This window comes from Heptranchias perlo, chromosome 1, assembly GCF_035084215.1.
Source record: "Heptranchias perlo isolate sHepPer1 chromosome 1, sHepPer1.hap1, whole genome shotgun sequence".
In the NCBI taxonomy this organism is placed as follows: Eukaryota; Metazoa; Chordata; class Chondrichthyes; order Hexanchiformes; family Hexanchidae; genus Heptranchias; species Heptranchias perlo.
In genome coordinates this window covers 140233412-140261264 of record NC_090325.1, presented here as the reverse complement: position 1 = coordinate 140261264, position 27853 = coordinate 140233412, and the positions used below count along the sequence as shown (strand labels likewise).

Sequence of the window (27853 nt, the reverse complement as noted above, 5' to 3'; positions counted from 1 at the left end):
CCTGAGAGGCAAAGAGAGACTTGGGGAAGAAAAGCAAAAGAGCTGAGACCAAGCGTAATAGTAAAAAATCCTTTCAGTACCACAACAGCATGAGAGCAGTCAGAGAAAAGGTGAAAACTATAAAAGATGCAAACAGGCTTGAAACTGAGGATGTGCACAAAATAGTAAATATTCTGAATGTATACATAAGGGAAGATATGACCAACATGCCCTCTTAAAAAGATATCCTCAGTAAAATCAATGACTTTGTTATAAATAAGATGGAAGTCCTAGATAGGCTAATAAGGCTCAAAACAAATAAATTGCATGGGATAGATGGAATTTATCGCAGAGTATTGAAAGAAACTAAGGAAGAAATTTGTAAAGCACTGTCAATCGTTATATGGGAGTCATTGGATACCAATGAGATATCAGAAGATTGGAAGCAAGCTAATGTGCTCATATGCAAACGGATGACAAAACAGACACAAACAGAAACATTAATGTATTTCCATTCCATGTAAAATAATGGAATTGATTATTGGGATTAATCTTGAGGATAATCTGTACAACAGTAATGTAGCAAATAGCAGTCAACACGGATTCAGAAGGGGAAGATCCTGCCTGAACAATCTCCATGATTTATTTGAGGAGATGACTGCCCAGGTGGACTGTGGTTAAGCCCTATAATGTTGCGAAACTCCATTTTCAAAAGGCTTTTGACAAAGTTCCACATGAAAGGCTATTACATTAAACTCAAAGCTTTGAGGATTCAGGGTAAACCCTGGGAATGAATAAGCAACTGGTTGAAGGGTAGGAAACAACGAGTACTCATTAGAGTAGTTATGTAAGAGTGGGAGGGAACTACATAATGGGCTGTTGCAGGGCTCAGAGCTGGGAACACTACTGTTTCTAATTTATATAAACTCAAACCCAATATAAAGTGGTCAAATTTGCAGGTGATACAAAAGTAGAAGGAAGTATGGAATCAAAAATTACAGAATGAGTTGGACAAGATATGTAAATGTGCAGAAAAATGGCAGATGACATTTAATGCAGACAAATATAAAGTGCTACACAAGGGAAGAGAAAATGGATGCCACACATACTCCATGAATGGTGTTGAAATAGCTAATGATGAAGCTGAAAGAGACCTGGGAGTCTTAGCAGACTAGATGCTAAACACATCCAACCAATGCAGAGCAGTAATCAACAAAGTCACTAAGATGTTGAACTACATAGCCAAAGCAGTAGAATATAGGTCAGAGGAAGTAATGATCAAACTTTATAGCACTCTATTAGACCACATCTTGCATACTGCCTCCAGCACTGGTCGCCAAGAAACAAGAGAGATATTCAAGTGCTGGAGGCATTACAAAGAGGGGCCTGAAGGCTAATCCCCAGTGTGAGGGGTGTGAGTCATGAGAAAAGACTGGAGAAACTTGAGCTTTTTAACATAGTGATAAAATAATATAAATGTATCAAAAATTTTTGACAAGATAACATTCTTCTCAAGCACAACTTTTTCAATTGAAAACTGCGTTCATTTAAATTTTGTTTTATTCGTTCATGGGATGTGGGCGTCGCTGGCGAGGCCAGCATTTATTGCCCATCCCTAATTGCCCTTGAGAAGGTGGTGGTGAGCCGCCTTCTTGAACTGCTGCAGTCTGTGTGGTGAAGGTTCTCCCACAATGCTGTTAGGTAGGGAATTCCAAGATTTTGACCCAGCGACGATGAAGGAACGGCGATATATTTCCAAGTCGGGATGGTGTGTGACTTGGAGGGGAACGTGCATATGGTATTGTTCCCATGTGCCTGCTGTCCTTGTCCTCCTAGGTGGTAGAGGTCGCGGGTTTGGAAGGTGCTGTCGAAGAAGCCTTGGCGAGTTGCTGCAGAGCATCCTGTAGATGGTACACACTGCAGCCACAGTGCGCCGGTGGTGAAGGGAGTGAATGTTTAGGGTGGTGGATGGGGTACCAATCAAGTGGGCTGTTTTGTCCAGTTCAAATGTAGTCATACCTCAGTATAAATTGTGCGTTCCTACTAGCATTCTCCTCATAAATAACTCTTTTAATAGCTTATGTGGATAATATATAGCGGTATATAAGATGGTTGAGGGTAAAGAAAAAGTTAACCCAAAATGTTACTATAAATTAAACTAGGGGACGCAGGTTGAACTAGAGAAGGGTACTTTAAAGACAGTTATCAAGAAATTCTTCTTCATGCACACAATGACCGCCATGTGGAATAAACTTCCAGATAGAGTATTGTAGGCAAATATCCTGGAATAATTTAAGAAACAGTTGTATGTTGCTGGGGGTGGGGGGGGGCATTAAGATCTCTCTGAATGGATGAATCAAATGGGCTGAATGGCCTTTCCCATCCGTAATTATTTTAAGAACTGAAAGAAAAGCCATTTTGATGTAACTTGATAGGTTCATTTATGATTTCTCAAAACAATCTTAGTATATCCTGTGTGTTTTTTGTGACTGAAAGTGCTTAAGTAAATAAGAGTCTTGTCTTTTCACAACCATGCTGCAGATGCCAGTTTAAAAAAAAGCTATTGCTTCAGATCTATATAATATCTCTAAACTGAGTTCCTGTACATAAATCCATTTCCCTGTCTCTTACTGCCAGTTGTCAATTAAGTAAATCATGTGGGAACATGTGCCGTTTCTTGCCTACTGCAAAGGGTATTGTTTTCATGGTGAAAGGAACTTATCATTTTTCATATAAGCTATTAAAAGAGTTAGTAGCGTGCACAATTTATACTGAGATATGACTGCATTTGAATTGTAAAATTAAAAATGAATGCAGTTTTCAACTGAAAAAGTTGTGCTTGAAAGGAATGTTACCTTGTCAGAAATCTGATACATTTATATTATTTTTATCACTATGTTAAAACTAAAGCTATCAGTTGGTAATATGTTTGAGCCAGTATTAAATAAAGATAGTCTCATATGGGATTACAAAAAATAAATAATTTTAATAGAAATAAAAAGCTCTCTGATGGGTCATAAGGTAGTTGTACCAGGTGGTGAGATAATGAGCTGGACAAAGCAAGAAAGTGCCAGATTTGATCCCTGATCTGTGCTGAGTTAGCAGATTTCAACTTGAGTAGGAGGAGTGTTGCAGTTAGCATTAGTGTCCCTGGGCAAGGGGTGAAAAAATTGTCTTGTATCCCTGCTTTTAAATACATTTCAGTTTAATCTGCTTGAAGTGCTTGTGGGAGATCGGCACACACACAGGTTGCATTCAGTCATCGTGACCCCAAAGGCAATGACCTATTTACAATCTCCGTTCAGGTTCCTGCACAAAGAATGACCACAAGGGTGAGATATCAGGGTGCTTCTAGCATCTATGGCTCTGTACCTCTACATGAGTCACCACCTCCACAAGAGGAATAAGGGAGAAAATCTGGAAGGGGAATAAAAAACTTCCCATAATTTGGGACCACCATTTTAATGTTGGTAATTTTTGAGAGTTATTTTCATTATTGATTCCGGAGAGACCTGTCAGGGATGAATTAAATATATTGCAAATTGAAATTTCAACAAAACTTCAAGCAATAAGCGTTGGGTAAGCAAAATATGTCTCTTTAGTGGGTATTGTAAGGGGATAATAAGTGAGTTTTTCATGTGAGATACATGTGTGTGATTGATTATTCCATTAATTTAATATGAATAGATCTCTTGTTTTATTTTCGATCTATAAACAGGTTGCTGGTACTTTGGTAGACCAACCATGATAAAATATGAGTCTTCTGGGACGTTTTACTCTTCAATGGACTGAGTCCAGAAAATCCTGTGACTGAGAGGAGTTTATCAGCAGATGCTGGAACAATGGTTGTAATTTAGGCCAGCCATTAAAGACCTTACAAGGGGAAAAAAAAGCCAAGATATTTTTTTTCTTGGGATTACAATGCAAGTGATGAGTTGCCTGTCATTTGTAATTGACAAAGAGAATGCAAGTTCTCCATCAGTCACTGATTTAGTACCTGGACCACCACCACCACCACCACCACCTCTACTTTCAGGACTTCCTCCAGGGCCACCGCCGCCACCTCCTCCACCACCACCACCACCAGGGCTCCCCCCTCCTCCTCCTCCTCCTCCACCACCCCCTCCTCCACCAGGTTCCCATGCTGGTCAACAAAAACGGATTCGCAGTTTCTTCTGGAAAACCATCCCCGAGGAGCATATCCGTGGAAAAACAAATATTTGGACAATTAGTGCAAGAGAGCACTCTTACAGGATCGACACCAGTACTATTGAGGAGCTGTTTGGACAGCAAGATGAAGTCAAATCTAAATTTGGTTCGACAAACAAGAATTCAAGATCCCCATTTAAAAGCACCAGCAAGGAGGTAAAATCAGAATTTGACTTTCATGCGTGTTTTCTACTTTTATTGTAAGATATAGGTTATTTCCAAAATGTATTAGGTGTCAGCCTTGGCTCAGCGGTTGCACTCTCACCTCTGAGTCAGAAGGTTTGTGGGTTCAAGCCCCACTCCAAAGACTTAAGTACATAATCTAGACTGACACAGTACTGAGGGAGTGCTGCACTGTCGGAGGCGCCGTCTTTTGGATGAGACATTAAACCCTCTCAGATGAACTTAAAAGATCCCAAGGCACTATTTTGAGGAAGAGCAGGGGAGTTCTCGTTGGTGTCCTGGCCAGTATTTATCCCTCAAGCAACATCACTAAAACAGATTATGTGGTCATTATCACAGTGCTGTTTGTGGGATCTTGCTGTTCGCAAATTGGCTGCCACATTTTCTACATTACAACAGTGACTACGCTTCAAAGTACTTCATTGGCTGTAAAGCGCTTTGGGATATCCTGAGGTTGAGGTCAGGAGCGAGATTAGAAAACATTTCTACACACAAAGGGTGGTTGAAGTTTGGAACTCTCTTCCGCAAACGGCAATTGATACTAGCTCAATTGCTAGATTTAAATGTGAGATAGATAGCTTTTTGGCAACCAAAGGTATTAAGGGATATGGGTCAAAGGGAGGTATATGGAGTTAGATCACAGATCAGTCTTGATCTTATCAAATGGTGGAGCAGGCACGAGGGGCTGAATGGCCTACTCCTGTTCCTATGTTCAGAAGTGTGTCTGAATGGACTGGGCTGATTCGGTTATCGCTAGATGTTATATTTTATCTGTCAGCATGTTCATATTTAAGTAGCAGTCCCAGGAAAGTGGTGCCCAAATGGAGGTCCCCAACCTCTGTGTGCCGCTGTCCTCCATTTAATTTAATTTTTCCCTGATGCAGCTTCTGATAAAGGCCTGTGTGATCCCATGTAAGTGGAGTTTGAATGGCAGCTTTGCAGAACATGAAAACGTGAGTTCTGATGCAGCAGGTTCTGCAAAGGTTCCTAGCTTTATACCAGAGAGTGCTACTGATAGTGGTGGAGAGGGAATCTTTGTCAACACAAAAGTGTCTTATTATAGTCATCCACTATACAAGTCATACTGCTGCTTAATGCAGCGAAATTGTATTTCAATCAAACAAATCTCTCATGGTGTTCTTCACAGGCTGAGTGTCTTGTCTGTTGGGGCTAACTGTGGAGGAGGCAGGCCATGGTGGATGGTAGGCTTTAGCAAGTGAGGAGGCAGTGAGGATCCAGTAGGACTGCATCTACTAGAATGTTGCATGATGCAGAAGGGTACTGGTGCTTCAATGGGGTTCTAACAGGAGGTGCAGGAAACTGCACCATTGGAGTTGCCAGGGCGGGGGGCAGGGAGAGGAGCATTAGCCAGGGCACAAGAGTATGGGACAGGGGAGAGAGATGAGAGCATGGCATAGAACTGAAGAGAGTGGCGGTTGTATAATCATGGCAAATGGACGAAAGGACTTCTGCTATAGTCCGAATTTTTCAGTGGAAACCAATCACGACATATCACCTGTGACATCTAGTCTCTCGATAACATTAAGTCAGAACACTTAACCAGTTAGAGCAGTTGTACACCGCTAAATAATAGCAATGCATTTAATTGGTTTAAAGAAATATTGACATAATATACCAGAACATGCTCACTTCCTCATCCTTCCAATCAAAAAATAATGTGCAGTCACCAACACAATGGTAGGACAGTTCATCCCGCAAATGCTGCTGTCCAGTTCTCTCGGTGCACTTGGGGTAGATTTGCCTTCTGAGCGATCGTATGATTTTTCTTGTACCCATATCATGGTTTGTACTAGTCGTTCCCGTGACATAATCTAGGTAAAATGCAGTATTCAGTCTCCTGATTGGCTTTAAAAAAATTATCCTTTTGGAGCCTTTGATTTCAAGCCACTGATGTTGTGTCGGGTTAGCTTAATATGAAACAGGAGAATGGAGGCCAAAAAAACTAGTATTAATTTAACTTAAATGAATACAAAGTTAAAATATAGTGTTAATGTCAATCCCATTTTATATGGTGGGTCTGATCTGAGATTCTAGTGCTTGGCATGGGCCACATTCAGCATGATAAACAGAAATGCATTATAAATAAATTATAAACACACAGCTGCAAGACCAATAGATTAGTTACATTAATAGTTTATCCCCACCAAAATGCTGACGAACTCTCCAAATCTTTAAACACCTCCAAATTTTTAAAAGATGGGTAGGGTTGAAGTGAAGTTTGTAAAACATTTTATTTAAAATAACAACAACTTGCATTTATATAGCACCTTTAATGTAGTAAAAATATCCCAAGGCGCTTCACAGGAATGTAACCGGACAAAATTAGACACCGAGCCACGTAAAGAGATATTAGGACAGGTGACCAAAAAGCTTGGTCAACGAGGTAGGTTTTAAGGAGCGACTTAAAGGAGGAGAGAGAGAAATGTTAAAAACAGTAGATTTTAAAACAATAGAAACAATTTGGCCCTTTAATGTAGAAAACCATCCCAAGGTGTTTCACAGAGGTGTGAGGAAAAATGCATAAGGTTGATATTATATAGTAATAAACCATTTGGCATTTTAGTAACATTACTATAAAAGTCATGTTCCAGCATTGTGATTTGTGAGCTGCAATCTTAAAAAGCAGTTGGCCCAGGCAGCACAGAATTTCCTGGAGCTGCCAGCTGTTGAGCTAAAGTCTCGTAAAAAAAACATACGAATAAATTTTCAGAGAATCTGCTCCCCGGGCAGTCTTTATCAATAGTAGTACAGAGAATCGGATGTGGAGGTCAGTGTGCCTGATTGATGGTGTCCCGGCCATTAAAGTTAACGACATTAAAATCAGGAGAGATGCAAATTAAGTGTGCCCATCTGTGTGTCCAATTCACTAATCCACACGCCCATTTAACAAGACTCTACATAGGAACAGACTCTGTGAAAAATAGTTTAAAAAAACAATTAACAATAGACCAAGTGGGCATTCAGATAAAGTACAATTTTTTGTTTTTTTCTATTTCTAGTTAAATGCAAGTGTACTACTGCACTCTGGTGTGCAATGGTACGACTTAAGTGTAAATTCACAGCTCGATACACTTGAATTCATGATTTTCATAATGGGGGGGCCTGAGAGAGAGAATATATGAAAATTGGAGTGCAAGCCCGTTTGAACTACTCTCATTCACTTCCTAGTACTAGTTATAAAGTGGCAGAGGCTTAAGAGGAAGTCACCAGTTTTCTTACCCCCAGCCTTTTCCATCAGGGACTGGTGTGCGGACCTTAAGGAAGGGTAGAAAAATAATTACACAACAGGGCAAAGATCAGCAACCAAATCTGTTAAGCCAATTTTCCATATTAAGTTATTGCTTTTTAACTCTGGAAAAACATTAAGCTTTCTAATACACTATTTGTTTCAACCATGTATGAAATTTGATCTCTGGAATGAGGCTCAGGTTGCAAGTAGTACTGTACAAACTATTGAATGGATTGATTAATGTACTTTTATAAACATTGTAAAATTATTTTCTCACCTTTGTATTAGCTACATTTCTCAGTAATGATCTGCTGCCTTGGCTAGCTTTAAACAGACACAGTTCTATTCTGAAATTTGTAATCTTGTCCCAGTATCCGGTTACTTGTCTTCTGTAACCGACTATCGCTGCAGGGTTGGGAGAACAGGCGTAAACAAGTTTGAGTCAGAAAAAAGACAGCAAGGCCGCAGAATACAAATGAGAGAGAAGCTGCCAAGCCGTAGTTTGCACAAGCAATAACAATGCCAGGAAAGGGATTAATTGGGCCAATAGTAAAGCTGGGAGAATAAATGTGGATCTGAACAGAAAAGGGAGGAACTAAAAAAGAATGGGTGTTCACAGTGGCCATCTTAATAGCTTGTTACCCATAGTGCATTGTGGTATTCTCAATTCCTCCTGAGTGTGCATGCATTGTACATTTTTAAAAATTGAAGCAAGTTTTAAAATGGTTAGCACAACATAGCCTCAACCTAGTTAATTCCTCAAGCCTCTATCAGACCTCAAGGTCACGTTTACACTTTGTCTTGCTATAGTGTGTATCCTACCTAGTAGGAGATGCTGTCTGGGAAATGGCGTCAGACTGTAGGTAGGTGGGAACAAATAGCTGCAGTGTACCCAAACACCCTATATTGAAAACGGCTGCTATGTGGTGTGAGAGAGCAGTGTTCTACTTTATTTAACAAAAACAGTAAACTTAGTTTCTAGGATATGGTTTGTGCCTAGGATTCCCCACAGATGAGTTCCAGTTTCAGTGGTGCCTTTGGGATGAAGTGTTCAGTGGAGATTAGGTGGTTCAATAGGGAGGAGAGACGAGTCAATCAAGCTTACTGTTGCACAGTTACAGGTTGGGACAAGAGTGGGCAAGGTATGAGAGCACCATTACCCTGTCTAGGCTATCAAATCGTGCATTATCCAAAGAGGCCTGAAGAGCGGATAGGGAATAGTAATAAATGATGAAACATATTTAAACTACCTCTGCTTGCAGCTTCGATGCGTTATTCATTATGTGGGATGATCCTTAACTTAGTGGCGCTGAAATTCCATGGGGTGGGTGGGGGGGGGTGGAAATTCTACCGGTCTTTTGCCGTAACTCTGATGGGAGATGGACAGAATCCCCAGAGAACCAGCATAACAGCTGTTTGTTGTTTCTCTGGGGATTCTGCCGGTCTCCCGCCAGAGTTACAGTGGGAGAGGGATAACCCCCGCACAAGGGCTGGTATTTTAATGCATACTGTTGAATTGTGCTTCTGATTTCTTTGGATAATGAACTCTAATGTGTAATTCCAAAATCTTTTCCCTTGCTTGGCCATCTAAAGTTGTTGTAGTTTGTGTTCTTCTATACAGATCAATCCTACAAGATGTAATTTGAAGTAAGTTCTGATCAAGAATTGTTATTTGCAAATATCGATCAACCTCAGTGGCTTTATTTAGATTTTTGCCACAAAGTAATGAAATGTTTCTCAATCCAGCAAAAACACAATAGCTTAGAAATCACTGTTGCTGATATTAATGGCAAATGCTTCGTGTGCTCATGACGTTTCTTTGTCATTTTTAGCGGAGGTGTTAATTGATTTAAAGTAAACGGGTTAACCCCTATGATTGACTATTAATATCACCAACAGTAATTTTTAGATTGATATGTCAACTTATACACTAATTAGCATCCATTTATGTGATATCCCAAGAATGAAGCTGCCAAAGAGTAGAGTCAGGCTTCTAATGAAAATGATGTATTATTTACATATGTGTCAATTTTTTTTAACATTTAAAATACTATGAATTAATAAATATACGAACCCGGCATGTACTTCGTAATGAGTGCCTTCTGCATATTAACAAATTACTCTGCCTGGAGCCTCCATTTTATTCAGAGCACAAGTGCTGTTTAACCTTTCCAGTACCAAAGGAGATGTCTCATTAATTGAAATGGGATATTTTGAGTCACTAAGGAAGCATGCAGGCTCATACTTTGGGTGATTCTTGATTTTACTTTTGAAATTATAGTTAAACATTCCAATAGAATGTTTTTAAATGCTTATTTTGAAATATTGTATAAGTATTGATAGTTTTATTGTTTTTCTTCCCTTGCCCCTGCTCTCTCAAAGGTAATTTTTCAATATCTAATCCAAGTAGCTATTTTTCAAGTAAGAGCCTTTTCGGGGAGTATTAGTGGACTATTTGATCATAATATTTGAGGCCATTCCTTTTCTCATCTTACACCCACATAGACGTATTTCTAGCAAGGCCTGTTGAACAGTGATTAGGAGCAGACACTTTCAAGTGCAGAATGTTGTGGAGTTTTTTTTATTTTTCTGCTACCTAACCCAGGGATGTTGGTGGCAATATTATAGCATTCCACCTCTACCCCAAATGGGATTCAGTAGCTCAGTCTAGGACAAGGATTAAAGAGTCTTTATCTATTGAGCCTTTGAGGAGGTCGGTAGTTTTTAATTTGAACTAAGTTCTGATATTGCAAGGAAAATCTGGAATACAACACTGAAGTGACAAATCCATTTAATTTGGAGTAGTGTTTAAGTGGTGATTTCTTCACGTTTTTCAGTTGTTAGGTGCTAAGAATAAAATATATGTTCTCATTGGCATGCTTTTACCAAAACACAGAGCTCATCTGAAACGTGGTACTTTAACAAAACTATTTTACCATGATAGACAACAGACCAATCAGAAATCAGAATTGTAAAGGAATCATCATCCGATACCTGCTAATCCAAAAATAAAGCCTATCTCACATGTCATACTTGCATTGAGAAAGAGCTAGAAAACAGCTCCTGTTGCAATGACATCATTGCAAACAATAGAGGCACCTACAAGTAGATTTACATACCTCTCTCCTGAAGAGAAAAATAATTCTTTTCAAACAGACCGTATTAATTTAAATTATAATCTCTTTGTCATCTCACCAATTTATAAATAGAGCACACACCAAAAACATTGTCAAACCAAAGGCGAGTATTTTCTGACTAATTTCCAAAAAAACACTCACAGGACATAGTATAATTATATACTTCATAGCTGTTTATAGTTGACCAGCTTATGCAGCAAAATTGATTGTTTTAAATGAAGTTACTTTGTGCAGAGAGTAATATACTGAAGTGAAGCAAACAACCCACAGACTGAAAAATGCAGTATAAACTGCTCTCACCTGTGTTGCAGCAGAGATGACTCAGCTATCATTTCAAAGTCAGTCAAGGTTTTTGTCTTTATCAACACCTGATTTTTACCATTGCTAAGAAAGTATAGATTCAAGTATCCTGCAAGAAAAATAGAGTAAACTGGGACAATGAACAGAAAATAGTAAATTCTGGCAAATGTTGAAAGGGGGGGGTGAAGAAATGCATATATTCTTAATCAAGAAACCAATAAATATCTGAAGAAAATTTTAAAGATTTTCTTTCAACTACATACACTGCTGTACTTGCAGTTGTGTTTCATCAAAACTAAGTCATACATTTTAGGCATAATTTTACAGAGTATAATTAGTACATAGGCTTTAGTTGGTGCCCCTAATTCATAAGGACACACGATCTGATTCAAATGCTTGGACCCAAGATATTTTAGATTGTAGCATCGAACCGAGGCTATCAACTAAAACATTTTCCCTATAACTTTTATGAATGGTAAATACAGCAAGGCTGGTACGCAAGAGGGTTAGAAGTAGCTTTTTAATGTTTCCTCTGAATTTTGTTACTCCATCATCTTTGTATTATCACTTTATAGATCAATATTTTGGATGCAAAAAGAAGCATGAACATTGGAATATTTCTGAAACAATTCAAAAGGTAAGATACTCTTTTCTGTATAACTCTGCATTTTATCATAATTTCTTCTGTATAATAAACTCTGGCGTAGCTTAGAACCTTGCTAATCTATTGCGTCTTAATTTTGCCATGAGATGCTAGTGCGTAGCAGACTAAACATTTTGCTTAAATTTCGGGAGTGGTGGGGGGTGGCGGCGGGAAGAGTTCTATTTCTGTTAATCTTTGTGAAAATTATCCTATGTGCAAAAATGAATGCATTTATAGCACAGTTTGGTATTTTAATACTGACAAGACAGCTCTCAACAGTAATTACATCTGCTTTGCATTTCCCACAAATTTTAATGCATACCATGTATTTACTAAATCACCAGATAAGTCAGCTTTCGGGGATGATCTGACAAAACCAGAAGAGCATTTTCGAAGTTTAAAAACCTCATGCTCCAGTGCAATATTTAATGATGATTGAACCAGGTTTACAAATGACTATCTAATGCTCTACATTTCCCAAGATTTAAGCGTTCAAAAGTGTCTAATATGAGCGAAGTGTTCCCCTTAGTCACTCACACTTTACAGCAGCAGAGATAAGGTAGAAGATTCTATTCTGAGGGTCCAAAGACCCAGAAACGTCTAGATCAATTCAGTATCACCAGCGATGTGCTCACTAACATCTCGTGTCATGGGCTGAATGACTACCTGCAATTACCTTCCCTGAAAGGGGCAGTACTTCCTGTAGCTCTGAAGATAACTGCAGCTATCAGTTTCTGTGCTGTGGTCTCCTTCAGGATTGTACTGGCATTGCCTAGTCCATCTTATCCATTTTATCTTGGAGGTGTCTCTTCTACAGTGATCCAACTTCATCCATTTCTCCCATGTTGACAAGCAACAATAGCAGCACATGGCAGCAGGCACATGGGAACAACACCAACTTCACGTTCCCTTCCAAGTCACACACCATCCCGACTTGGAAATATATCGCCGTTCCTTCATCGTCGCTGGGTCAAAATCCTGGAACTCCCTTCCTAACAGCACTGCGGGAGAGCCTTCACCACACGGACTGCAGCGGTTCAAGAAGGCGGCTCACCACCACCTTCTCAAGGGCAATTAGGGATGGGCAATAAATGCTGGCCTCGCCAGCGACGCCCTCATCCCATGAACTAATTAAAAAAAACAAATTGGAAGAGCCTTTGAGTCATGTTTCTGTGTGATTATTGGCATTTGATATTGTCTGCTGCCCGTATCCTAACTCGCACCAAGTCCTGTTCACCCATCGCCCCTGTGCTCGCTGACCTACATTGGCTTCCGGTCCAACAATGTCTCAAATGTAAAATTCTCATCCTTGTGATCAGATCCCTCCGTGGCCTCACCCCTCCCTATCTGTGTAACTTCCTCCAGCCCTACAACCCTCCGAGAACTCCGCGTTCCTCCAATTCCGGCCTCTTGTGCATCCCCGATTTCCTTCACCTAGCGTTGGCGGCCTTCCTCCAGCAGTCTGGGCCCTAAGCTCTGTGATTCCTTCCCTAACCCTCTCTGCTTCTCCAACTCTCTCTCCTTCTTTAGGATGCTCCTTAAAACCTACCTCTTTGACAAAGCTTTTGGTCACCTGTCCTAATATCTCCTTATGTGGCTCAGTGTCATACTTTTATCTGATAACACTACTGTGAAGCGCCTTGGGACATTTTACTACATTAAGAACGCTATATAAATGTAAGTTGTTGTTGTTTGGAGAATGAAATACTCGAAAAATACCCCCGCCCTCCTCAATTTGCGAGTTGCCTTTGAACGCCGATTAAATGGAAATGAGGCTAGGCCCTCAATGTCTCAGGCCTCTCGATAAGGACGACGGGTAGGCGGCACTATCGGTGCCCACCCAATGTTTGCACAAAGTTAAAATTGGTCCCATGTTTTTTAAAGATTTAACAAAAGCGAGCATGGGGGGAATGGGACAAAAAAAGCAGGAAATAAACAGCAGTGAACATCATCAAATTATAACAATTAATTAAAGAACAGTAATCCAACCTCAGGTATTTCTCCCTTATTGAAGAGCAACAGATTGGAAGAACCCTTGAACTGTGCTTCTACCTCATTATTGCCCTTTGGCGTTTGGAATATTTTATCATAAGTTCAATCCACACAGCTTAATCAACCAGTAGTTAAAGGAGGAAAATTCGATGGTGCTCTGCCAAGCAGCAACAATATGTTACTTTAGTTCATGCCAAAAGGAGTGGAAGTAACCTAACTGAGTGTACTGCATCCAGGAGACTTTAAAAAAGCAGCCAAAAGATCAAACAGAAGTCACCAAACCTCACAGCCCTTTTCAGCTATGTTCACCGATCACATTTTTTACTCAATGGACTGTGAATTGGAAATTTCTACAGAGCATCCTCATCAAGGCATAACAACATACATCTGCCAAAATTGGAAAAGGAGGAATGAAACAAAAGGGGACTTGGCCCAAAGCAGAAAGGGAAGATTTGTGATCAGGACCCAAGTTGGCGTATTAACAAAATAGAGGAATCAACAGCTCTCAGAGCAAAAATGTAGGTTTGTCAAATCCAATACTAGGCAGTTCCACATCAGGCCCCTCTGGTTTATGCTTTATTAGGCTCTCTTGGCTATAGTATAATATCAATAGTGATCCATATATGGTGACCAAGTCTGGAGAAACTTGTCCTGGTACAACCGCAAAGTGAACAGAATGTTCTCGCTCCAGCTATCCTGCACAGCATTTAGACCCAGCTGTATTGTCAAGTCTTCCCTGCTTGGCATTACACAACTCAAATGCTGCATTATGTGCTATCATGTAGGAGATCAATTAATCAAACTATCCAAGCATCAAGGGGAGTCTCTACAGGGAATCCTAGTAGACAATGAAGGGGTCAAACCTGATTGTGATTCCAGTGTCTTTCCATCACTTTCATGTTCTCTTCCTCTGTCAGTGCTCAGTCTGTTCTGTTTTTGACTCTTGACTAAAAAAGAATTCTTCCAATTTTCTCACCTTCCCTCTACCTGTCTTGAAAGCATTAACTCCTCACTGGGATACAGTTTCTAAGCATCTGTCAACCTCTAATACTTCAATTCAACCTCAGCTGTGATTAACTAATTCAGCAAAGATAGAAAATGGGACCTTTCTGGTCTGTACAACTCAGCTGCCATAACCCGCTGAGGCAGTGGGGGAGAATGTTTTAACTGTTGCATAGTGACTTTGCCTGTGAAGGGAGCAGATGCATTCACCTGTACATTTTAGTGAAGAGGGTTTGATGGATGGCACTATGCCACTGCCTTAGGGACAGCATGACGCTCTGCTATCTCACGGGTGACGGAATGACTTCTATTGCTTCTAAAGTTATGTAACATGTATTTGTTGCATCTGCCACCAGCATAATTTAGTCTAGAAAGTCATTAGGCCTAAGATGTTCTAAGTCAAACCGAATAGGAATTTGCAAAATCTTCAAGTGGACATCAACATAATTATACATGCCACCCATAATAATTTCAATCTTCTCTTTCTCCTACAATCTGTAGGCTTCTAAAACAACTGTTTGGTTTCACCTAAGCATTGTTTCTTGATTGATTGATTTATTTATTCTTGGCTATTTTATTTTCACCCTTGTGTTGTCCTGGACTATGGGCCTTGGCCCTTCTTCCAGGTTGTTCTCAGGAATTTGTCATGTCCCTTCCTGCAGTGCAGATTGCAAGACATCCCTAATATCAGTAAAACCAATAGTCATGACATTATTAACTGGCTCCAATGCCTCTTAAACTAACCTGTATTCTGGCCTGTATCTCTGCCAAGTGGCTTCTGATCCTATTCAAGTCATTACAGAGCTTTGCATGTGTTTGGATGCCTTTCGACACTCTTCCTTTCATGCTGGTTACACAATTGCACAAGCTGGGCTGCAATCCACCTTGCTTTGATATATAAAATTCTGTAGGTCTCCAATATACACTGCCTCATCCTGCTGATATGACATTCCTTTTCTGAAGGTAGGAGACAAGACGATGTGCTGCACTGTAGCATTTTTCATGTTTGAATTCAAAAAGGTGTACATGGATGTGCTTCCTCTACCAGCATTGCCACATCCTCGGGCGTTAATAAGTGTTCATGTTGTGGTGGAGTTGTTGTGGATTATGTTTGTGATGGGGTGTCCCAAATATGGCAGACTACCTTCCCAACACCTCTTCCAGTCAAATCCACCTCCTATTCTTTGAACTTCTCGACATTTTCAGCTACATTTGCAATGATACCATTTTCTGGGAACGTAGTGTGTTGATATTACTGAGCAGAAATTTGGGGCTCAAGGGCCTAATTTCTAGCACGCCAAGTTTTTCATGAGTCATTTCCCAGGCTTGTTTTGATCCCATGGCTTAATTAACTGCAGTAAATAACCACACAGGAACATGTAAAATATTGTTCTTGCTGCTCAGCAGTAAGTATACTCCAGTCATGTATTTTCTGCTGAGAGATTAACATAGACGTGCAGGGCCATTTTTGCGGTCAGCGTCCAAAAATTCTGTTGCATTCAGAATCTCCCAATTCACTTACCCTCTGCACTGATTCAGAATGGTTATTGTCGTTTAACAGATGACTGCTAAAAGGTCAAACCACTTTATAAAATTAAAATTTAAACAAACAGTGAGCAGTACATTCTCGCTTTTGTTATATATTTGAATGAAGATATGTAGAAGCTGCAGGAAATAAGATACTGTACAGTATCTTCTAGCTAGTATTACTGGTTGTTGTTTCCAAGGTCACTTTACCTGAACTGCAATTGAGAGAGAAGAAATTGCTGCAGTAGTGACCTAATTATGGGAGATATAGGCTCGGGGATCTCTTCCAAATGAAATGAAATTAGCTCAAATAGTTTCCCATTTTAATATATTTTTGGCACAAATGATCATGCAAAAGCCCAGGCAGCTATTTGCTTATTCAAATTTTTGAGAAGGCCATCGAATTGTCAACAGACAGACCTGAACCTGCAAAAGGACACAAAAATCTATATATTTTTTTCTTTGCACTGTTAATTTTATGTTAGTCTTTTAATACCGATCCAGTGTACCACAATACAGTGGATGCTGTTTATTGGGGTCACCTATGGGACTCACTAAATTAGCTGCAATGCACAGGTGGCTGCCGTATCTAGGATCCTGGACTCCCTTGGTTAGTTTGTTACTGGCCTGGCTGTGCAATGCAGGAAAGCTTGGCTCCTTGCATAACAGTTGACTGCTGTTGCCTCATCTCCACATGGTAACTCCTGGTCTCCTCACCTCCTTTGTCCAATTTTGCTGTCAGCTAAAATACAAACCTTCCCACACTGACTGGCCTGAAGATAAACAAAAATGCTGTGATTACCTGTGCTGCTGATCTTGGCCACCCTGGCTCAGTGATAGCATTCTCATCTCTGAGTCAAGCCCCACTCCAGATCTTGATATTCCAGTGCAGTACTAAGGGAGTGCTGCACTGTCGGAGGTACCGTCTTTTGGATGAGACATTAAACCAAGGTCAAGTCTGCCCTGCCACTCGGATGTAAAAGATTAAGCGGCACTATTTGAAGGAGAGCAGGGGAGTTCTCGCAGTGTCGTAGCCAATATTTATCCATCAATTAGTACCACCAAAAGATTAACTGGTCATTTATTTCTGCTGTTTGTGGGACTTTGCTGTGCACAAATTGGCTGCCATGTTTGCTTACGTAACCATGACTACACTTCAAGAATACATTATTAGCTATGAAGCTCTTTGGGATGTCCTGGGGATTGAACAGCACTATATAAATGCAAGTCCTTTACTTTACCTGTGCAACCTCTGGCTCATGGCTCGCCCAATCTATATAAGTAAAATTTAGTGGTTTTACTAGAGCACAGGAGCAACTCAGTACATATGTGTGTACATAAGTGACTGCTCTATATGACTATCTAGTATGACATTGAATCACGTAGGCCAGGAAAATCCCAGGGACCATCCCTCATTTGTGCAAAGCTAGCCGAGTCCAGCTGGTGTATCAGTCGGCCTCAAAATTTCAGGACAAGCAGGAGGAAAATTGGCCAGGCTTTCTGCTGATGATTGTATTGAACTGATTAGAAGTGGCAGCATAATACTTCCGCTAGAATACCACTGTGTTTTTTATCCCAGCACGACTGGACAGAAGCTCGTATGTATATATATATATATATAGGAACTGTGGCGGTGATTACTGCGCCGCATTACAACGAATTAGAATGTCCTTTCTGCAGTCCAGAGGACCACGGCATAAAATGGGGAATAGAATACACCTTTTTCTTCTTCCTCTTTTTCTTCCAATTTATTTCCCCTCACCACCTCGTTCTCTCTTGAAGGTGTTGACTCAATGCCGAGGGCATAGTTCCATGGACACTGTTCACCCTCCAGTATCTTGCACAAGTGACCATCCTTTATATGTGAGCTAAGATAATAAGTGTTGGCAGGTTACTCAACTGTGAAGGGGCAACACAGCTAATTTTGTGACCTCACAAATTAAATAGAATTGTGCCTTTGTGTGAGGCACCTTATATTTTGTTGTGCATTACCCAAATCATGCAAACTGGGTATCCTTTCAAAGATTATGAAATATAGCTTTCCAAAAATATACATGATTGAGTTTTCAAGTGGGGCACAGTTGGGAGGCTGAAATAGGGAGTGGTGAAAGAAAATGGCCCAGAGTTTCCCATTCTTGATTGCTATCCATTTCTCCCCATTAGAACTGGATGTTAGATGAGAACAGAGTTAAAATTGGCTGTTGATAATAGCTTATAGACATTCATTTTCTAGGTTCACACATAAAGAATGACAACTTGAGCAACATGAGGTATTGGCTGCCAGTACCAGGGAACCATATGCTAGCGAGAGTCAGGGCCTTGGGAGAGGAGGGAAGAAAATTGGAAAAAAAAACAATCTAGATTGACCTTTGGCTTAATGTGTTGGCACACTGGGATGAAGTGGTAAGATACAGCTTGGCAGCTACAACTCCCCATGCAGAGTCCCCAAAACTCATCTGATCTTCGGGGAAGGAAGTGGAAGAAACCAGTGGTTTCATCCCAACTGAAGGGAAAAATCATTTGGAGTCACCCGGGCGTCTCTTGTGAATCCCTTGCAAACATCAGTAGTGGCTAAAAGATCACGTTGACATCCTAATTACTACAGTGGTAGTGTGCTTGGCACCAGATAAAAAGAACAGTTCATGATTTAATACAAATTGGAAAGCTTAGTCCAAAGCCTTAAGGATGCTTGATGCAGGAAATTGTTTTTTTTCCATGAACAGTGGACACTTCATAAGATTGATTTCTTAAAGGAGTTGAAAGTCTAGTTCGAGTACTTTTTGTGGAAACTACTTCCCCAAGGTCTGTGTGCAAAAATGACAAAAATATATTTGCTTAAAAAAATAGACTTAAAAGAGGACTATTTTCCACATTTAGAAACTGGGGTGTTAACCTCACCATTTTTTGTTTATTTTAAAGGTAGTGCAGAGCAACGCTAATTAATTCATTTTCTCACTGGGACAGTTTGTTCTATAGAATTTTGTTAGCATGATCAGCAAAAACCTGCCCATCAGGACTGGCAGTGCTGCTCATTTTGTGCCTCTCAAGTGGCTTAACAGCCACTTAACTACAAAATAAAATTGAACAACAAAATGGTGCGGCTTTATTTCACTGACGGTGCTATTTCTAGATTTTTAAAGACTGGTTTCATGGCATTAGCACCAAAACATTTGTTCTTATTCGTACGTAATAAACCTTATTTTAAATCTGAATCAAAGAGTAAACTACCATTTAAGTTTTAAAAATTGTTTTTACTCATTGCTTGTGTAGTTTGTATTGAAATTTATGGTTAAATTAATTTCTTATGGCCTTCTTTGTACTTCTAATGATTAATTTAAATTTTGAAACCTTAAGATCTTTGAGGAAAAATTTAATTTATGGCTGAGCAACAGATTGGGGCTTTGTAGCAGTTAATGGGCCGTTTGTTTAAAACTCCAGTGGTAATTTGTGGGTTGGGTGCTTTGTCTCTGGTGGAGTCTGTGCTCCAAAGTGACCATCTCCCACCTGCCATTGATGTAAAATCTTTGTTAAACAGATACTTTGCCAAAGAATTTGGTTGATCCATTGTTGAATTAACTCCGGCTGAGGGAGTGAAATAATTCCTAACTGGCTGTTTTAATTTGGCCCAGTGGAAAACTGCCACATCTTTCTCTAAAAACTCATTAACAGTGGCTTAAAAAGCAACAGCAGATTTTTCCAAAAAATGTGGATAGCAATTTTGCAATCCCCTCTTTCGAGAGCAAAAAAAGACACACAGAGTTGTGCAGCAAAGGAAAAAGATGGCTGTTCCCGCTTTTCTCCAGTTTTGTTGCCTGTCTCTCTCATTCATTGCTGTTCAACAGCAGCCATTCCCCTTTCACATTTTCTGCCTTAACAGTGACCTGCAATTTTCTCTTCCCAAAGATACTGGTAATATCAATGATGGAGCAGAATGACCTACGCCCTGAAGCAACTCCATTCATTAAACTTCGGACTTTCTTGGGAATCTATTCAGAGTATACTGACCCCGGGGAAAATTTGTTGTAAGCCTTGGCCCAGTGACAGCACTCTCGCCTCAGAAGGTCACTAATTCTAGCTCCACTCCAGAGACTTGGGCACATAATCTAGGCTGACACTTAAGTGCAGTTACTGATGAAGTGTTTCGCTGCCGGAGATGCCATCTTTTGGATGAGACGTTAAACTGAGGTCCCATCTGCCCACTCAGATGGATATAAAAGATCCCATAGCATTATTTGAAGAAGAGCAGGGAAGTTCTCCCACTGCCCTGGCCAACATTGATCCATCGATCAACACCACTAAAACAGATTATCTGGTCATTTTTCTCATTGCTGTATGTGGGATCTTACTGTGCACAATTTGGCTTGCTATAGTTGCCCTATATTATAACAATGACTACACTTCAAAAGTACTTTGGGACATCCTTAGATCATGAAAGGCACTATATAAATTCAAGTTCTTTCTTTACTGCTGTCTGGGTATGCTGTTGGGCTGAGGGAGTAGTGATAGTGGCACTACAGTTGGCCTCAGTATCCCTGGATTAGGGAAGTAAGCATTTGCCAGGATTCTTGCTCCTGATTGCAGTGTATGATTCCTGCTGAAACTGTGCATATGTGGATATCTGTTTAGAACAGAATCAAACTCTGGTGTGATGCAACTACAGTTGAATAGCCTGCTGATATTAACTGTTAAGTTTCATGCATCATTTGGATAAGCTACTGGGATGGATGCCTGTGGAACATCAGCTCAAAAATGGAGTTGGGAAGGGAGCTAAAAAAATTGATGATAGTAAAAAGGGGCAACTAACAAGTGGGTAAACTTGTTGGCGGTCCTGGGTAGAGGAGAACATATTGATGAATAAACTGGTTTGTGGTGCACTAGGGTTAAATTTCAGTTAAGTGCCGGTGGTGTCTTGTAAATCTGGAGGCACTTGTTGATCAAGAGACCAGTCCCACTGAGACACACTCTCCACTCATTGGTCGCTAGCACTAATGGCTGCTCTCGGAGTTTGGGGTTGATGTTGATCTTGGCTGCAAACATTCCAAATAAATATCATTCCCTCACACTTGTATCTCTTGCCTTAATGAGCACAAAAGTTCACCTTTAAAGAAAAAAGATTAACCTAGGCTTGGAAGTAAAAAACTGGTGCTTTAATGTGAGGTGTGGTTTGAGCTTGATTTCATACATGAGTTCCCATTATTGAACGTGCCGTCAGGGTGAGGTTGCAAGTGGAGGGAAAACTAAGGGATGGAAAGATATGCTCAGGCTTTTTACAACAACAATTTGCATTTATAGAGTGCCTTTAATGTAGAAAAGCATTGCAATACACTTCACAAAGGCTTGAGAAAAACAAGAGAGATTAGGAAGACTGAACAAACACTTGGTGAAAGAGGTGTGTTTTAAGAAGTGTCTTAAAGAAGGATGGAGATGTGGGGGATTTAGGGAGCTGAAGACAGCACACCGATGGTGAGGCAAAAGGATGGGGCATGCAGAGGAAGCACGACTCAGATGTTTGGAGAGGAGGGTGTTACGGTAAATTTATTTAATTCATTCTTGGGATGTGGGCATCGCTGGCATTTATTGCCCGTCCATAGTTGCCCTACAACTGTATAGCTTGCTAGGCCACTGAACATTAGTGAACCAATTGGGTTTTTACATCAATCCAATAGCTTCATGGTCACTTCTACTACCAGCTCTTAATGTCCAATTTATTTTAAACTGAATACAAATTCTCAAACTGCCATGATCAAATTTAAACTTGTGTTCTGTGGATTATTAACGTAGGCCTCTAGGTCATTAGTTCAGTAATGTAACCACTGTACTACAACCGTACCGTAATGGGAAGGGTAAAGACAAATCAAGGACATGAATTTTAAATTTGAAGTGTTGAGGGGATCAGAAGCTAATCTAGGTCAGCAAGTAAAATGGTGATGGACAAATGGGATTTGGAGTGGAAAAGGGTATAAGCAGCAGGGTTTTGAACGAGCGAGAGTTCACGGAGGGTGGAAGGTGGGCGGCTCGCAAGGAGACTGTTGGAGTAATCGAGTCTGGAGGTGAGAAAAGCATGAATGAGGTTTTCACTGGAAGATGAGCTGAGGTAGGGGAGACGGGCAGTATTATTGAGGTTGAAGTACACGGTCTTTATGATGGAGAGGATATTCGGTCAGAAACTCAGCTCGGGTGGAACAGCTTGCGAACAAGATATGTTATCTAAAAACCCGAAGAGAGGGACAGAAGATAAAGAACTAGACGCAATCAGTGGGGACTTGAGCCTTATAGATCTTTTCAAAAGTGTAATCGGATGGTCTCAGAATTCCATTCTGTTCATTCCAACTCCTGTAAGTTGTCCATTTTGCTGCAGTCTGGCTCCCGGTGCCCCAACGCCTTGAACTTAAAATTGTTATCCTCGTGTTTAAATCCCTTTATGACGTCGCCTCCCCTATCTCTGTAACCTTTTCCAACCCTACCACCTCCGAGAACTCTGTGTTACTCCAACTCTGGGCTTGTGCATTCCCCCATGCCCTTCACCCCACCATTGGTGGCCATGCCTTCAGCCGTCTAGACCCTATTCTCTGGAATTCCCTCCCTAAGCCCCTTCACCTCTCCTCCTTTAAGATCCTCCTTAAAACCCACCTCTTTGATCAAGATTTTAGTTATCCCTCCAATATCTCCTTCATTGGCTCAATGTTTTGTTTTTTGTCTGATTATGGTTCTGTTAAGCCCCTTGGGATGTCTTTCAATGCTAAAGGGGCATAATAGCATAAGAACTTAAGAAATAGGAGCAGGAGTAGGCCACATGGCCCCTCGAGCCTGCTCCGTCATTCAATAAGATCATGGCTGATCTTCAACCTCAACTCCACTTTCCTGCCCTGCCCCCATATCCCCTGATTTCCTTAGTGTCCAAAAATCTATCAACCTCAAGCTTGAATATACTCAACAACTCACATCCACAGCCCTCTGGGGTAGAGCATTCCAAAGATTCACAACCCTCTGAGAGAAGAAATGTTCCCTCATCTCGGTCCTAAATGGCCGACCTCTTATCTTGAGACTATGACCCGTAGTTCTAGATTCTCCAGCCAGGAGAAACAGCCTCTCAGCATCCAGCCCTCTAAGAATTTTATATGTTTCAATGAGATCACCTCTCATTCTTCTAAACTCTGAAGAATATAGATCCATTTTACTCAATCTCTCCTCATAGGACAACCCTTTCATCCCAGGAATCAACCAAATGAAAACTTCTTTGCACCCCCTCTAAAGCAAGTTTATCCTTCCTTGGGTAAGGAGACCAAAACTGTACACAGTACTCCAGGTGTGGTCTCACCAGAGCCCTATATAATTGCAGCAAGACCTCCTTATTCTTATACTCCAACCCCCTTGCAATAAAGGCTAATTTACCATTTGCCTTCTGAATTGCTTGCTGTACCTGTATGTTAACTTTCTGTGATTCGTGTACAAGGACACCCAAATCCCTCTGACTACCAACATTTCTTAGTCTGTCACATTTAAAAAAAATATTCTGCTTTTCTATTCTCCCTGCCAAAGTGGATAATTTCACATTTCCCCACATTATACTCCATCTGTCACTTTCTCGCTCACTCACTTAACCCGTTTATATCCCTTTGTAGCCTCTTTGTGTCCTCCTTACAGCTTACTTTCCCATCCTAGCTTTGTATCGTCAGCAAACTTGGATACATTACACCCGATCCCCTCATCTAAGTCATTGATATATATTGTAAATAGCTGAGGCCCAAGCACTGATCCTTGCGGCACCCTACTAGTTACAACCTGCCAACCTGAAAAGACCCGTTTATTCCGACTCTCTTTTTTGTCCGTTAACCAATCCTCAATCCACGCTAATATATTACCCCAATCCCATGAGCCCTAATTTTGTGTAACAACCTCTTGTGTGGCACCTTATCGAATGCCTTTTGAAAATCCAAATATATTACATCCACTGGTTCCCCCTTATTTACCCTGCTAGTTACACTCTCAAAAAACTCTTAATAGATTTGTTAAACACGATTTCCCTTTCATAAAACCGTGTTGACTCTGCCTAATCATATTATGATTTTCTATGTGCCCTGTTACCATGTCCCTAATAATAGATTCTAGCATTTTCCCTACCACTGATGTCAGGCCAACTGGCCTATAGTTCCCTGTTTTCTCTCTCCCTCCTTTCTTGAATAGCAGGGTTACATTTGCTACCTTCCAATCCACTGGGACCGTTCTAGAATCTAGGGAATTCTGGAAGATCAAAACCAATGCATCCACTATCTTTGCAGCCACCTCTTTTAAAACCCTAGGACATAGGCCATCGGGTTATAAATGTAAGTTGTTGTTTTACAGTGGGCTTGATTTGTGCAGTTAGATTATCCTCTGTCAATATTCATTATTGTCCCAATTTATATTGTGGAGCCACAATATGGTAGGGATGCAGGTGTTCTGGATGCTGGAGATGGTAGATTTGGAGAACCAGTGGCAACTGTGAAGCAACAGCACATGAGCAATATTTGCATATGCACAGTTTCTCTGAAGTCTGACTTAATTCTCCCGAGGGAAACTCCCTGATGTTGGGTAACGTTTTCCTAGGTCTGCACTGTAAAAATCCATTTATATTTGCTGCGGTGCGTTGTCTCTAGAAATAGGGGGAAAAAAAGGTAGGCCCAGATTTTGCTGGAGTGGAATATCTCGCGGCATGCTCTGTTAATTAGACTTGTTCATGTATGTTTAGGTTTTAAAAAATTTTGCCCACAACGTTGTTGGAAGCGTGAGCTGATAACGGAGAATTTATAATAAACACCTGCACAGGACCTGCAGATTTTTGATAATCTGAACCTCAAGTATGTCAAGTTCAACTTGGTTAATATAAATGGTAAAGTTTCAATACTCAAAGAAAGCAGGGGACATACGATCATGTCTGGTATAATTGACCCTTGAACTCCAGCTTAAAACATCAGGAAGAGAATCCTGAGGTTAGACATATGTAATTTGTGGTCTCCTGACCAGGGACCCAGATTCCACTTATGTCCTGGTTGATCCATTTGTTGGCAACTAAAGACTCGTTGACATCAGAAAATAATAATGGTGGAAGTGAGCCCCCATGCTGCATCCCTCCAGATGGGTCAAAGGAAAGAGGTATCATATCTCACCATGGGTGACTACATAGGAACTGAGGCTAAACTATCAATGGAAGATCTGCTGACAAAGGTAGCATCAAACCTCAACCTGACCAGATTACCTATGTAACTTGAATTTTCCTGTGTCCATTTGCGTGCACGTTTTGGCTGCTGCTCCAGACCCGAGCCCATCACTTTTATTTCCCCTTTTTTTCTTCTTTTCTCTTTACCCCTCCTAGGCCCCTCTCTCCTGTCGTCATGCCTACTTTCATTTCTCCCCTCTCGGGGACTCTGCCTCCCCAAATCTCTACCCCAACCCTTCAGCACGCCTCGACCTTCCTACTCTTCTGCCGCCGTCCCAGGCTTGACTCCCTCTTAGATAAGTCTGCAGCTTCCCTCTCCGAAAGGCCCATTGAGGCACTCGCCGCTGCCTCCTTAGGAGCAGCAACCCCAACTGCCCCATCCTACTCTCTCACTGACTTTTCCACCTAGCGTGCCCACTAGGGGCTAATCTTGCCAATATCATTCCCGTCCCACTCACCCCTCCAAGCGCTGACCCAGTGGACTTTGCTAGTGGATCAGCTATCACCGCCCCTCTCCGCATCTCCCTCTAGAATGTCCGTTCACTAGTGACCAAGGCCCTTGCCATCCATGAGCTTATTGTGGATGATTGTGTCGACATCATGGCCTTAACAGAAACTTGGCTGACATGTGATGACACCTTTCCCCTTAATGAAGCCTCCCTGCCTGGCTATACTGTCCATCATTTGCCCCGCCCAGACCGCCATGGTGGCGGTGTGGCCCTTATCAAAAAATCACACCTTCGTCTGTCCCCCTATTCCTCTGGCATCTACTCCTCCTTTGAGCATCTCACCTTATTTCACCCCTCTCACCTCTCTTTTAAAATCCTCGTTCTCTACTGCCCACCCAAGTACCATGCCAAGTTTCTCACCGAGATATCTTCACTGCTCATCATGCTCTCTCTCCTTTGAGTTCACTGCCCTCCTATTCTCCCTTAATCTCTCCCTTCATATCAACTCCCCTACCCATATTCACAGCCACACCCTCAACCGTGCCATCTCACGTTGCCTCTCTATTCCCATTGTGTCAATCACAGATACAGCCATCTCCGATCACTTCCTTGTATCCTGCTCCATTCACATCCCCCTTTGCCCTTCCAGCCCCACTTCCGTCTGTGTCTGCCCCTTGAAAAAACTCTCCCCCCAAGTCACTTACAACGGCTGTTTCAAATTCCTAACTGTCTAGCTTTTGGCCATCCATTGACCATGACATTTCTGCAGCTACTGATCTTCTCACTTAGACCCTCACATCTACCTATGATGCCCTTGTCCCCATTAAAACCATTAGTCTCTCTCACCCTGGTTGTTCCCCCTGGTACAGCCCTCAACTCCACTCCCTTAAGTCCAAGGGACGCAGACATGTTTATGATAGACAACTGGTTTCACCCTTCATCGCCAGATCTGGCTGGACAACATAAAGCACTATCCTGTTCTCCTCTGCCAAAACTGCTCACTATTCCAGGATCATCGTGGAATGCAAAGATAACTCCCGGCTTCTCTTCACTACAAACCCTCTTCTTAAACCCCTCTCCCCTGCCCCCTCCACCCTCACCTCCAACAACAAGTGCGAGGAGCTCATGGACTTCGTGGTCACTCAGATCAAGACCATCAGTTGAGCTGCCTCCGCTGCTTCCCTCCCTTCCCCTAAGGTTTCCCCATGCCCTAGCCCTGAACTTGCATTTTTCTCTAGTTCCTCTCCTATCTCCCCATGTGCTTTCTCTGAGCTCATCTTGCCCATGATGGGAAGTGGTGTTCCACAATGATTGGTGTTGGGACCACTGTTGTTCACCATTTACTTCAACGATTTGCACTCTGGAATTAGAAGTACAATATCAAAATTTGCAGACGACACCAAATTGGGGGGTATAGTTAATACCGAAGAGGACTTCGACAAAATATAGGAAGACATTAATAAACTTGCAGAATGGCAGTATAATTAGAAAATGAATTTCAATATAGATAAGTGTGAAGTGAAAATGGTACATTTTGGTAGGAAGAATAAGGAGGCCACATATTCCTTGGAAAATAAGAGTCTAAATGGGGTAGGTGAGCAGAGGGATCTGGGGGTACAGATACACAAATCACAAAAAGTAGTGACGCAGGTTAATGAGGTCATAAAAAAGCAAACAAAGCACTGGGGTTCATTTCTAGAGAGATAGAATTGAAAAGCAGAGAAGTTATGTTAAACTTGTATAGAATCTTGGTTAGATCACATGGAGTACTATGAACAGTTCTGGTCTTCATATTATAAAAAGGATATAGAGGCACTGGAGAAGGTGCAAAAAAGATTTACTAGGATGATACCAGAACTCAGAGGTTATACCTATTAGGAAAGATTGAGCAGGCTGGGACCCTTTTCTCTAGAAAAGAGAAGACTGAGGGGTGACTTGATGGAGGCCTTTAAGATTATGAAAGGGTTTGATAGGGTAGATGTAGAG

The 27853-nt window shown here is 41.2% G+C and overlaps 1 protein-coding gene across 1 annotated transcript in view; it reads left to right on the top strand.

Annotated features, from left to right (window-relative positions):
- Positions 1–3900: 3900 nt before the first annotated feature.
- The window catches only part of fhdc1 (FH2 domain containing 1), a 65625-nt gene continuing 41672 nt past the window's right edge, over positions 3901–27853 (top strand). Inside the window, exons 1-2 of the mRNA XM_068008092.1 lie at positions 3901–4344; positions 11634–11695. Coding sequence (XP_067864193.1) covers positions 3901–4344; positions 11634–11695 — 506 coding nt within the window. The remainder of the gene's footprint in view (positions 4345–11633; positions 11696–27853) is intronic.